At 39.9% G+C, this 14,217-nt stretch overlaps 1 protein-coding gene across 5 annotated transcripts in view; it reads right to left on the bottom strand.

Annotated features, from left to right (window-relative positions):
* Positions 1-829: 829 nt before the first annotated feature.
* Positions 830-14,217, bottom strand: part of KIF13A (kinesin family member 13A) — a 115,635-nt gene continuing 102,247 nt past the window's right edge. For 3 of the 5 annotated variants that reach the window (XM_065627382.1, XM_065627385.1, XM_065627383.1), the window contains 7 exons: positions 13,433-13,585; positions 12,923-13,000; positions 12,327-12,374; positions 11,738-11,849; positions 10,396-10,547; positions 3,286-4,366; positions 830-2,381 (listed from right to left, as the gene is read on the bottom strand). In XM_065627382.1, the coding sequence (XP_065483454.1) occupies positions 2,095-2,381; positions 3,286-4,366; positions 10,396-10,547; positions 11,738-11,849; positions 12,327-12,374; positions 12,923-13,000; positions 13,433-13,585 (1,911 nt within the window). In that variant the 3' untranslated portion in view covers positions 830-2,094. Of the gene's footprint in view, positions 2,382-3,285; positions 4,367-9,316; positions 9,357-9,730; positions 9,836-10,395; positions 10,548-11,737; positions 11,850-12,326; positions 12,375-12,922; positions 13,001-13,432; positions 13,586-14,217 lie in introns of those variants that run through there. The other 2 variants (XM_065627387.1, XM_065627386.1) reach the window with 2 other exon arrangements.

Below are 14,217 nucleotides of genomic sequence, written 5' to 3'. Positions count from 1 at the left end.
GCCTGCTTCAGCTGATGGTAACCTGGTGTAAATATACTGCATCTTTGCCATAAGAAAATGGCCACATTAACATTCAAAATTGTTTGTAGCAGCCTCGGACAAATATGGTTATGCAAATGTCTGTGTGCACACACACGAGTGCGTACTTTCTAAAAAAGTGTTATAAAGTGGCATCTAAAATTAACTTGAAGACCATGGTGTTGGGTGTAGGTACCTCGCAGTGTTCTAGGATCATCTGTGCCTGCCAAAACACTTCCACATAAAGTGTTTGTTCTATTACGATAACTTCCTCCAGCAGCACTATCATTAGTGCACCGAGAGCAGCTCTAAGTGGACACCAGAAGTATGAAATGTTCTGCAAAGATATTCATTTCACCAATGCCAATTAACACCTAAGAATCCTGTCTCAGAGGAGCCAAAAACTGTGTCAAGGGCAAGTACCCTGAACTTCGCTCTCCCACTTTCCCCACCCCCAGCACGTTACCCTCCCAGCTGCCAACAGTGTTGCATTTACAGATTTAGCAGTGAGTCTGTCTTGTCCGTCTTCCAGGAACTTGTCTCCCCTTGACCCACATAACACCATTCCCTGGCAGGAGCTCCCCAGCTCCGCTCCCCCTCCAGTGGAGGAAGGGGAAAGCGGCAGGTGAGGAGCAGGTACCCACAGGGGCTGCTGTTCTCCACCTAACGCTGCACGAACCGGTCAGTGTAAAAACAGGTGAACACCATCCAGTCTTCCACTCCACTCATATTGTCCTTCAGCATTTTTACAAAGTACTTTGCAGCTGAGCACCACCACCTAGAACCAGCTTACTATTTGACCATGAAATCTAATCATATCAAATACAAGCAAAACATTTTTTTTTTAAATCCCAAGTAAACAGTCTGTATTCTAACACACAATAGGTCTGTACCAATTAAATACAGTATGGCAGTATATAAATTACAGTTCTTTACAGGAAATAGTAAAATACGAGAGTCTACTTACTGTACACTACAATCAAAGAAAGAACAGCAGCTTTTCAGTAAGGTCCCAGGTATCTCAATCATTCTCTTGCTAAGAAACAAAGAACAGATACAGCAGGCCATTCACTTCACTCGTTTTTTTACCGTGTTACTTTACAAATATCCAGAACACTTGTACAGGCATCTACAGTATCTACATGTGGAACAACTTTCTTAGGAATTCATGAGCACCAGACATAAATCCTTCCATCATTCCCATTATTAAAATAAACTTTACAGATTAAAATTACTTTAGCAGGTTCTATTTCCTCTTGATAATAACCAGCAAGTAACAAGTGCAAAGTTTGCAGTCATGATCCATTTACTGCTTCTTTGTTTCCCCATTCCCCCCCACACACCCAAAAAACCAAGACCCCCCTAAAAACCCCAAAATGTTGTCCTCTCACACCCTTGCGGTAATACTGGTTCTGCAGTCAAACTGCCCAGCTGGCTTATGTTAACACGTGAAATGCCAGATGTCAAGCTTCAGGCATTGTTAGTCGTTTCAACCCAATGCCAAGTCAGCACAGTGGCAGGCCTCTAGGAAGACAAAAATATACGACGCAGTTGGGTATTTCGGTGTGCTTAAACACGGAACATAAGGCTGCATGGTGCCCAGTGACTAAAAGAAACATCGCACCAAGTTATCAGTTAAAACATTTACAATAGAAAGATATAAACAGCAAGTGTGTCAGTCTAAAACAAGTTCTTTGGTAATTAAGAACAGCAAACCGTAGCTTTTTTTTCCAAATATGGATTTACATCCTCTTTTTTCCACAATAAAATATTTCTTGTTGTTTAAAATATATCTCCCAAGTTGCTGTGTAACAAATAGTCCAGTACCTCAGTTATCTACAGATCAGCTTTAACTGTATTTTAGTGTGCAGCTGTATCTGCCCACTGGCAGACAAACTATAGATACACATTCATATATATATAATATATATATTATTTATAAAAAATTAGAGAATTAAGTCAAGGACTCTAGAGAATACACATTCCGTATGTGTACATTAAAATGTACAATAGTTTCAAAAATCCATAAAGTTTTCTACACAGTGATGCGTGTAGTAAGTGCAAAAATACTGCAGTTTAGTTAATCCAAGATTTCCTGTTTTCCTGTTTCCTAGAAAAAGCAGAAGCAGCTGCATCTCCTGAATGGCAGAGGATATCTCCTCCTGGTTTAGGAGCAGATAATGAGCCTTGAAGCACAGAACTTCTCCGTTTCTCTAAAGTGGAAGATGCCTGAGAGCAGGAAGTGCTACTCCATTTCCGTGTGGAAGCTGGTGCTTTGCTGAGGCGCCCGGGACGAACAAAGACGCCGTGTCGTGGTTTGCAGTGGAAGTACTCTCTGCCTTTTACAGTTCCATTGTGCTTCCCTTCAATGAAAATAAATGCACAGAATTAATTGTTGGTACTTTCATTAGCACATACAATTGCAGTGTGAATATCTTTGGCTATCTGTTAAATAGTTAAGATTTTTCATACTGAGTGATGAAGCCAGATGCATACCACACACTAGGGAGAACAAAACTTGGAAAGAAGGGCTTGAATTGTGACCAGAACCATGATTTCCTAAAATATTACTTTGCTAACCAACAGTTTAAAAAGTCAAACATTTGTTCATTTTACAAAGTAAACTATCCTCAAAACCAATTGCTTACAAAGCTTAAAACTTAGCTGTCAGAGCAACTTCCAGTGTCAATGTTAGTATCTGTTAAACTACTAAAAACATCATCTTTTAAGAAGATAGGAAGCATTTCTGTAGGAATCTCTTTAACACTTGCAGAGCATTGACTTTTTCCGTCTCCATCAAATTGAGGTTAAAGAAACCCTATGCTCTGTAACTAAACTTTCCCTAGTGGGGGGGTGGGGGGGGAAATATCTCTGAAGGCTACAGACAAACCCATTTGACAAGTCATGTCCATTGTTAGTACTGCCCATGAACATGCATGTTGATTTAAAAAAAAAAATCTGCCAATTACAGGCTTTGCTTGTTTTTCTGATCTATAAAAACAGATGGGTATCAATGGGAACTACCACAACAAGCAAAAGCACTATTCTGCGTAGAGCAAGAAGAACAGGGCTGTAAGACAGTTAAAAATTAACCCTTAGCAAAGTATTCTTATAAACAGAAAGCCTAGATCTGGATGTGCATTCAGATTCCAAGCCTGTATGAAATCAGAGGTATTTCCCAAGATTGAACAGTGTATGATTGTACTCTTAACTTTAAAAACAGATCATTCTAACTGCATAGATAACCCAGAGTGGATTTAGTCTTACCCAGCTGAACATTTAGTTCGACTCCAACCCAGATTCCAGCTGAAAAATCCACCATTCCAACGTATCTCACTGTGCCCATCTTATTACTTCCAACACAGACTTGTTCACCCACTGCCACCCAGCTAGGCAAGACATCGGCCTGCTCTGCAGAAGCACCTTCTTCACAATCGGAAGCATCCAAGTGGTCCTTCCCAATAACATCATCTATGGCAGCATCAGGATCAGTCTCAGGGTCTGAAGTCTCTTTCACCAGTGTAGAACACAAAAGGCTTCCCGCAGCATCTCCAGAGCCCAGCTGGACCACGCACGTGCTCTGCTCCACCTCAGCACCTCGGGGTAACTCCGAGGCACCCGCTCCATTAGGGGATAGAAGGGAACACGGCTGTGGAGCTGTCGAGTGGTCAAAGTCCTTTCCATCTTCGACGCCCATGAACTCTGTAAAGGAGTGATCTTCCAGAATGTCCGTCATGTGCTCAACTGTTGCTTCACGTGCTGAAAATTCAATTGTACGGCAGGTATTTTTGCCAGCCGAGGAACTTAAAGCTGGAAATGATCCAGCTCTGGGCAACTGCTGAGAGTCTCTGTCAATGGCATCGAGGGACAGCGGTACTTGTTCCGCTAAGGCACTGTTTTCTTTCAGTGGTAACACAGGTAACTTTTCTCTCGCTAACTCCTTTTCTGGCTCTCGACATTCTTTGTTTGAAGAGGACCTCAAATCATGTGCAAGAGATGATCCTGAGGGATCATTAGAGTCCAGCTCCTTCGTGTGAGTGGCGAGCTGGTCTGTGCTATCACTACAGGGAACAAGCATGTCAGACAGAGTAGCGTTAGAGGCACTGTGGGAAAAGTAGCCACTAGTAATACTGCTAGTGGTGGGGCTGCGGGATACCTCTTTCTCAAGAACACGTGAACTCATGAAGTCTGATTTAGGAGAAAACCATTCCCTGTTCTCCAGGCTAGCATTGTAAACACTGAAGTCGGCAAACTCCTCCGGTACGTAAGGCCGGAAATTTTGAAAACTTTGTGGACTTATCAGCTTCTTATTAATGGCCTCCAACTCACTGTCTTCCTCCTCGGAGTCCTGCAAAAGAAGAGTATTGAGCGGGATTAGAAACCTATGACAGTGAAGTTTTCAAAATACACTAACCTTCCTTGACTTTTTCCTTTCTGTACGTGGAGAAATATATACCTTTAATGTTCTTTAACTGAAAAATGGAAGACACCTCTGAAAAAGGCTGCTGGGAACATATCCTGTCTACACTGAGCTATTCAATTTTCAGAAAATAAATTCTAAATAGTTCAGAAAATATAAAGCAGTAAAGTTTGGTATAAGGAAAGCTCGCAACATGAAAAAGTTATATGTTTACATATTTTCATCATGCTCAGTTTTTTATAGATACATATTATAAACTTGTTTTTTCCATGATTTATACTAATTAAACCCATTGAAGGTATTCTATAGAACTGACCACCTACCAAGATAAACATAAATAAGAATGGAAGAGGCCTTACAGTGTCTCAGGTGCAATACTGATGGTTAACATATTGTTAAAAACTATGCTGCACAATGGGATTTTCTATTAATCTGATACCAGTGAGGCTCAATAATTTTGCTCACCTCTAGCTATCGCACCTGAACACATTCACAATAATTGAAAATAAAGGCACAAGGATCAAATATTACAGAGAATCTTCAAGGAAGCATTTGTGTGCATGCATGTATGTGTCTGGAGGGAAAGTGATGCTAAATCAACCTGGCAGAATTTGGAGGCAGCTCCCTGAATTTGCCTTTGATAATGAGCAGTGATGCGCTGTGACCAGCCCACAAACACGGCTTTCACAGAGCTCACCCAAAGCTGAGGACTTCAGTCTGTCAAGCTGCATCTGAGAAAAACCCCAGCAATGTGGCTCGGCTGCTCCCCAATATAAAATACTGCAGGCAGGACTCCACAGGGATGCTTTTTTAAGTTACTTCGTTCTTCATAGAAATACATTTTTTTTAATATATGCATATGTAAGCATATGTATATATACACACATCTTCAGAAAAATGGAAACTGCTGAAATTTAGAGCAACTCAAGCTCCTGTTATTTCTCTATTCATTTACCTGCATCATGGATTTCAACTACTGATCAAGTGAGACCCTGTGTGATATATAGTTTGATGCTTTCAGTCACCTGCCATGAATGACTGATGGAAAAGAAAAAGCACAATACTTAGCCAGATGACCAATGCATTGAGAACAAGTTTAAGATAAACACCGTCTTGAAAATGCTTCCTATACTTCATAATAACCAAAACTGCTCAAATAACTTTGTAAAACAAAGCTTCAAATACACAGACAGCAAACAGATTTGTTCAGTTTGCACACGTCAGAATAATCACATAACCGTTTAGGTCGGAAGGCACCTCTGGAGGTCATTTAGTCCAAAACCCCCTGCTCAAGCAAGGTCAACCAGAACAGATTGTCCAGGACCACGTCCAGTTGGGTGCATTTTGAGATCTCCAAGCACAAAGACTCTTAGAACCTCTCTGCACAACCCACTCCAGCATTTGACCACCCTCACAGTAAAAAGTGTTTTCTTGTGTTCAGGTGGAATCTCATGTGTTTTAACTCATGTCCATTGCCTCATGCCCCATCACTGGGCACTACTGGAGAAAAGTCTGCCTTGCCTTCGCTCCCTCCCATCAGGCATTTTTACACATTGATAAGATGCCCCTCAACCTACTCTCCTCCAGACTGAACAGTCCCAGCTCTCCCAACCTCTCCCCATATGTCAGATGCTTCAAGCCATTAATCACCTTTGCAACCTATGCCAGGCAGTAATTGCGTATCTTTACAGCTCTGCTTCAGAGTTATTTCTTTTATGAAATTTAGACGAAGGCTTTATTTTGAAATTATTTACTTCTCTGCAGAGGATAGAGGGATAGCATTATGAAATGTCACACGACACTACTGAAAATTATTTATATTATTGAAAATCTTGGTTTTTCAATCTGAAATCTACAAGTAGTCCCTTTAAAAGTAAAGGACAAAATTAATATCCACTTTATTTGGACTACGAATACCCTTCCAAGCACTAAAGCATTATGCAAAGCACCTTTTTTACATATTGGAGTATACCTGTTGCTCATCTGAGGGACCTTTTCTCAATTATTCTGCTTACTCCTTCCCTTTTACCCTTACTACTTACGCAAAAGTAAGTTTTGCTCTATGCAGAACCTTTTAGTTCGTTGTTTTCATAACATTACAACCTCTAGTGTTTATCAAATACGATGGGTTTAAAATATTACATGAACTCCAAATCAATAAGCAATTCATGAAGTATTTCTAGTGAATACTAGATAAACATCCACTTGAAACCAAAAGGCATTTTTATAAGACAGTTCTTTGTTTCTCCTTTGAATCCTGCGAAATTCACCACTGGACTGAAAAAAATTTTAGTACACACAAGGCCTCTCTCTTCAGAATCAGACTGGATAAGAAACACTGTGAGAAACAGCTCTACAGATGCACAGACGTTGGTGACGTGGTTTGTGAAGAATGCTGCAAAGAGGTGATATCACCTTATGTGAGACAAAAGGTGCCCCTTGTGGGGACAAGAAATATTTCCTTTCAAAGCTTCTCTTGAGCTTCCTGATTGGGAAAATCCAGAAACAAAGCAGTTTCATATGGGAAAAAAAAGCAGGAAGCCACCTTGTACTGCTCAAGCTATTGGTGGAAATAAAGATAAAATCCTTGAAAAATTGATAACGAAACTGCAGCCACTTCCCTGGGACATAACAGACTATAATGAAAAACAGATTTAAGAACTGATAACAGTAAGAATGTGCCAGCAAGAACTAAGGAGATAAGACTACACATCAAGATTTAGCAATAAGAGAAACCAAGTAAGCAAGACCATAGAGCAGCTTCCCTCCACTTGCTTCATAACAAACATACTGCGTAGTTAAAAGTTAAAGTATCTGAGTTTTGAGATCCCTGATTACAGCTCTCAAGTAACCTCAAAGATGCTAGTTCCCATTTTAATAATTTAAAAATTGGTAATACTCCTTTAGTAGTTGCATCACTGATGCTTCCATTCTCCTTGGCCGCTAGGAGGATTTGCTCTTAGCCAGCTCCCCCTTAGATGTGTTATATACAGGCAGTAGTCAAAATACACTCCATATGAAAACATTGCATGCAACCTTAACATATTCCACTGTACTCACGTATTATATAGATCATGCCCTTATGCCATGCTGCTCTGAAACAGCTGCAATGCTAAATGCATGTGGAAATGCTCCCTGAAATTCTAGGTCAAATGCTGTATTTCAGGCCAGTTGAATAAAAATATGGTCAACTGCTTTTTTGTTGTTGTTGTTGTCCCTTCCTTTGACAGAAGTGTTTGGAATATTCAAGAAAAGCTAAGAACAGGTCCCAAAGAAACATGAGAAAAAAGCCAAACATCATTCTTCTATGCAGAACATTAATGTAGTTAAAAATTACTAGCTTCCTGTATGTTTAGTCATTTTATTTCTGCGGCATTTTTTTTTACATGCTGTAAGATTCAAGTGAGCATCACACCTGAAGCAACACTAATCATCCAGTGGTTAATTAGGAGAATGAGGCTCTATACCTTAGAGCAATTATTTACAGTATTGATTAATAATGTGAAAACTTCAAATCAGATAAACAGGAGCAGACAGCTGAAGTTTCATGCAGACATGTGATGTTGCCCTAGTGTAATCTCTGAACTTGTTCTGAAAGCACTGTTCAATTCGAATGTATGAAATTTATACACCAGCCTACATAAAACATAGACTTGCTCCACTGCTGAAAAATGCAAGGTAGCCTGGGAAGCCTACATCTTACAAAGGCTTCCTTCCTAAAGTGATTAAAAAACCCCAGAAGCCATCATTTGGTAAACCTGATGTCATAAGCTGGCAGGGCTACCCAAAGTAGCCACCTCAACCTCCTCCCCAACAGTGGCTGCTAGTTCCTGCCTGCCTCCCCAGTACACTCAAGTGTCTGTGAGGTGATCAGACAGGGGAGTAGATCCAAACAAAATACTACTCTGTGGGAGTCTAGTCACCAGCTGGATGGATCAGTTCTCTTGATCTGATTTGCTATGCAACCAAACAAAAAGGTGTTTTGGTGCAAGGGAGAAGTCCGTGCAAAGGTAGGAACAAGCAGCTGAGAACTGAAAGAAGAGCTCTTTCCAGGGCCCTGTTGGCTACAGCAGGCTTACGGTATTCAATGAATTAATTCTAATTGGAAAAGCCCTGTGCAGGATGTTGCCCTTTTCCAGCTCTGAAAGCTTGTGCTTATCTTTGGAAAAGAGCACAGGCAAATGCCTGGGTTAATTCAGGGAATGCATAGAGTGGGACCCTGTTTTTACTCAAGGGATGAAAATTGCCCTGAGGCTGCTATGGAAAATTTTGCAACTCATTTTGTGACTCAGTGCAAGTCAGCATGTCAGTTACCTTACGGAAAATTAGCATGATTGAGAATAAAACAGCTGCTACCCAAAACCAGCAGCCACACTTCAAATATATACACCAGAACATTCCGGCTACTTTGGTATAACAACCTACAAAATAGCATTAGAAATCCAGAACAGATTTTTTGATGGCTTGGCTATATGGTAGGAATGAAAATAACTGTTGAATATGAAGAATCCATCACTAGCATTTCATGGTAAAGGAGGTCTATAATACTTACAGGTAACAATTTGAAGGTTCTGAATTTAAATTAAAAGCTCTGATTAAAGCAAGTATTTACAGCCATGTTCCACAGCCCAAAACCCAAGTCCATCATAGAGCAGAAATGATGATACACTTTTTCTTGAAGCAGCAGTGAGAAATGGATTTGGCAGGTGAAGAAAAAAATGAAAGCCCTCCACCTCAATTCACTGTCTGAATTACGATGAAGACAGGCTGCAGGTTAATTAAGAGCGGCAATCTTATTTAAGTCATATAACTTCCACATCAGGCAATAAGAAGCTTTTACAGTGTACCCACACCTAAATGCATGGTTACTTACACCAAATGAGATCATTCCATTTACTCTGGGGTATAGTCACAAAATCTGGGTAACATACAAGGTATATTAGAGCAACAACAACATGGTTCACTAAACCACCCTTTACCTGATCATTTGTGCCCTGTAAAACTAAAGCCTCCCCTCTTCCGCCCACCCCACAAGACAAATCACATCTGAAAGTTAAACAACAAACAAAAAACCCCAAAACAAAACAAACCCAAAACACCGAGTTAGTTCCAAAGACAGACTGCATTTGCAAGCCAGGCAAGTGTTCATTATAACCATTAGTTACAATCAACCGCAAGTGATTATATCCACGTGACACCTTTTATCTGCTGCGGTAGCGCAAGCACCTTAGGCCCACCACCAAACCTAAGCCCACCACCAGGCCTCGTAACAGCAGCTGGTACAAAACTTACAATCTTTTCCTCACGTGCGCTATTGCTTTCTACGGGCGTGCTGCTGGCATTGCTTCCTGACGGCAGCACGCAGCCAGCGCCATGCGCCCCAGGTGAAGGCAAGCTCTGCAAAGGTTAAGACACACAACACATCACACAAACCACAATTCCCACCACAGCGCTACATGTGTGCAAGTTAGAAAGGCGTTAAAGCAAGTGGAACGTCCGTGCTGGCCAGGTGTCCACGAGAATTCGAGTTAAGAGGTAGAGAAAGTGCGCTCCTCCCAACAGAGGTTTAGGTTGAGTAATACAGGTCAGAATTGTAACCGACTACAACACTGTTTCATGGAATTACTTTTTATCTTTGAAAAAACACACCAACGTCTTGCTGAAGAAAAAAAATGCAGGTTACTATCACTTAAAAATAGAACAGAAGTACCCTATAAAGGAGAATACTTACCAAGAAGTGGGGGGGAAAAAAAAAAGAGCAAAACCAAAACATTGTTTCAGGAAAAAACACAAACACCAAAACCCCACCACGTATAAAGAACAGCCTGATCAATATAACCAGAGAATTACAAAATTCTATTGCATCAGATGCATGCTGCAAACGTTTTGCCAAGGACACAAAATCAATCTCCATTTAAAAAAAAAAAAAAAAGCAACAGCTGGTTTTCAAAGATTACCTCTTGACTAAGCAGAGGTCGGCTTTCAAGTGGGGTCTTCCTTTTATGTTCCTCTTTCACTGGCATTAAGGGTTTGAAAAACTTCGGCGGCTGAGGAGAAAATGCTTTAAAAGGGCTGGCCATTAAAGCATGGGAATTCTCTGATACAACACCTAGGAAAAAAGCAAAAAAACTGTATTTCATTTCTTCCTATCTTGTCCACAAGAGCATAATTTAAAATAATGCAAGGTTAAGCCATGCACTTGGCAAGTTGATGACTACAGAAAGAACGTCAATATTGATTTTGGTATCTGGCCACTGGCCCAAGCATGAGACAACTTTCCCTCATAGAGCTCTCCACTACCCTGTTTCCCCCCAAATAAGACAGGGTCTTATATTAATTTTTACTCCAAAACATTACTTTTTTACATGTATAGCTGCCTGGATGCTTTTTAAATTGGCTTTTTTATGAACTGTAACTAGGGCTTATTTTTGGAGTAGGGGTTATATTTCGAGCATCCTCAAAAATCCTGAAAAATCATGCTAGGGCTTATTTTTGGGGAAACAGGGTATGTCCCTCTGATGACTCAGAAAACAGAAGGAAAGCAGAGAACAGCAGTATCTGCCCCCTCCATTCTGAGGCTCCAATATTTCTCCTTTTCACCTCAGCCATAAAAGTGGTGAGAAGTGGAACTGACAGCTCTTTGCTTCCTGCACCTCACCTGACCTCTGCCCACAACACTGCAACTCTGCCCTGAACCGAGCCAGCAACCCTGCGCAACCAGGATGACCAAAAAGAAATTATAGATAGACAAGGAAGCAATGAATAAACTCCCAGTCCCAATTTGTGGCAGCAGTGTCTCTACCTGTATTGCCTGTTCAAGGAGAGTCTTATAATTTGACCAAAAGAAGATAAGGCACCTGTGACACACTGACATGGCAGAGCAGATATTCAGATCATGTAAAGAACCTCAAAAGGATCCTTCTCACTTTAATAAAAACATTTTCATTTTCAAATTTGTGAACTAATAGCATCTCCTTCTGTGTGTTTTATTTTTTTCTTTTGTTGTTTTGGTTTTTGGTTCGGGGTTTTGTTTGTTTGTGTCCCCCCACTCTTTTGATTCACATGTAGCTTGTTTTTCTGCTTTCCTCTCAGTTTTCTGGACACTCCCAATTTCCTGTCCTTTCCCAGATCTTTTCATGCATTTCTCCCATTCTCCCCTATGATTATGTTTAGCTGCTGAAGTAAGAAGCTGGATAATGCAATTGGTAGAAGAAGAGCACTGAGAATTTAATTTTCAATTTAATGCAGTAATTAAAAAACCACAAATGTTGTCATTACATATGCATTTTATAGTCTCACCACTGCCATCTTTGCTCTTGCGAGGTGACTCCCTGGGTAAAGTACCATAGCATGATACATCTTGATAACTGGAAGAACAGTCAGATATATCTAGGTGACTTTCAGCCCAACCCTAAGAAATAAAAATACATAAGTGTGCACGCGGATACAGGCAAATATGGAAAAATTAATAGGTAAACTCACAGGTAAGGTTTTTTTTTAAAAAAAACAAACAAACAAAAAAAAAAAAACAAAAAAACAAACCACACAAAAAAAGGAATGTCAAGTTACTGACTTCAAGACAATTTTGTCTCACACGGATTACTTAGCAGCTAATTAGATTTTCAGTGAAGTATATTAAGTTTTGCTATAACTTCCTCCTCCTTAAATATCAGTTTCTGCAATTTTAATATGAAGAGCAGAGAATGACAAGAAGGTTTAATTCAAAATAATACATTATTAGTGCAGCATTTTTAGATATACTATGTAAATAGACAGTTAGAGAGACTGTGTTCCTATTTTTTTCAATTCTCAAATACATCTTGCTTTGAAGAGGGAATAAATCTGAGAATGTGTGCCATTTGTTTTTCTGAACTTCACATTTACATACCTTATCTTCATCATCACAGGCAGAAAGATCTAGTCGGCTACAGGACACCTACAAAACACCAGCAGGCAGAATGACAAAATGCCTACGTTTATTTATTAAACATAATGCCTTGAGGAGACACTGTGATAATTTAGTCCTGACAACTTTTGTGTTCTTATTTTTCAGGTAAGATTATTTATAACGACAGCTACATTTGCTCTGTATGAGTGGATGATAGGAGAATGCATAAAACGCACACAAAATGGAAACGATCCCTTACACTATGAATAAAGTTACAGAGACTTTGAAGAAAAAGTAACCTGAATCAGGGCAGTCATCATCCTAAACTACTCCCAAAACTCTTCTAAGAGTTTAACTAAACCAACCCTCCCACTTTTCTGTCAACTTTGTAGTCTCCCAGGATGGACAGTTGTGGGGAAGGGCTTCTATTAAGTGATCAAGTCATTTTCCTTCGCAACGACTTCTTTATAGGTTGGTTAGTCCTAGCTCAGAACAATTATTACAGTATCGCATTGTGTGTAGTATTACACCAGCACACAGACACCACGCCCCCCGCCCAATTAGCACTAATCTACCAGAGGTTGAAGGGTCCTTACGTTGTGGACATTTGGAGTGCTGATGCTCCTGCGGATGTTTCTTGCTTTGGTGGAGAGTGCCTCTTTGACCGTGACTGCCTACATAAAGAAGTGGTTACACTAAAAAAGTGCTCACATCGAAATGGGCAATGCCATGGTGGCCTCATGAGAAATTATCAAGCAGGATAGAAGCTTTTTTCAGCATGGATAGACACAGCAAACAGGCCTTGCATTTACAAATCTTAATTTGCACATACAACCACCAAAATTTGTTTCTGAAATTCATCCTTTGGTCTTTGCCTGTTCGGGTTCCAAGTACTACACCATTGCCAGCTACAGTTACTAGACCCACCACTGCTGGAATTCTTTATTTCACAAAACTAACCTCGTCTGACATTTATCCATTCAATGTTCTCTAAGGAAACTCAAACTAAAACCCCAAGCAACACTTGGTATTTTTAAAAGACCAATTATCTCTACTTGAATTCTCATAAGCCAGCTCAAAAGGTGCAAGAAGTGCCTCTTCCTTGCCTGTCTTAGTCGTTCAAGGCTCAAAATGTTCTCCACTTGCAGCACCCCACGCGTGTATTTTTCAATGTACGTTTCACCATCGGATGTGCCCTCATTTTCACTCCTTGCGGCCATCAGCGCCAAGGTCTCGCGATCCTCAATTTCTTCTGTAGCCTAAATTACAAGTTACACTATTGAATTTTTTAAAAATTAAAGCCTATAGGTTTGAATATATTGATTCACTTAGACCATCTCAATCCAGAAATTAATTTGGATCAATAATCCTTAATTGGTAATCCTAATTACAATCACTGATCCAGGACTTTCCAGTACAGATGTAAATAATGCTGAACTAAGAGATCATGCTTGAAAGAAGTTTGCACATTTATTGTAATCAATGTACTTCTAAGAATAATGCATATATAAACTGAAATTGCATATGTTAAGGATTAAATAATGACAGCTACCTAGGCAAGTAAATACATCTTCCTTCCCATATCTTAGCTATCCTGTGTGACTTCCCTAGAGTTTAAATTTTAAAGTACTACTGCACAAAAGTGACCGTTGCATGGCGACGAGACTATTTCTGTTTTCATTTGTCCAGATTGTTTACCTTTAAAATAAATTTAAGAGTGCATTTACAATTTGTACAGGCTTTTTCTTCAAAAAGCAATTTACATTCCTGCGCACTCATTTTCCCAGCTATTCTGTTTTCACTGACCTGAACATTGCTCTGAGTACGCTTTTTATTCTCTCTGTAGACACTAATACGATTTCAAAAATAGCCCTACTACAATAATTCAGTT

Source organism: Caloenas nicobarica, chromosome 2 (assembly GCF_036013445.1).
Source record: "Caloenas nicobarica isolate bCalNic1 chromosome 2, bCalNic1.hap1, whole genome shotgun sequence".
In the NCBI taxonomy this organism is placed as follows: Eukaryota; Metazoa; Chordata; class Aves; order Columbiformes; family Columbidae; genus Caloenas; species Caloenas nicobarica.
Note: the sequence above shows the minus strand (reverse complement) of the source record. Positions and strands in the feature narration are given on the sequence as shown.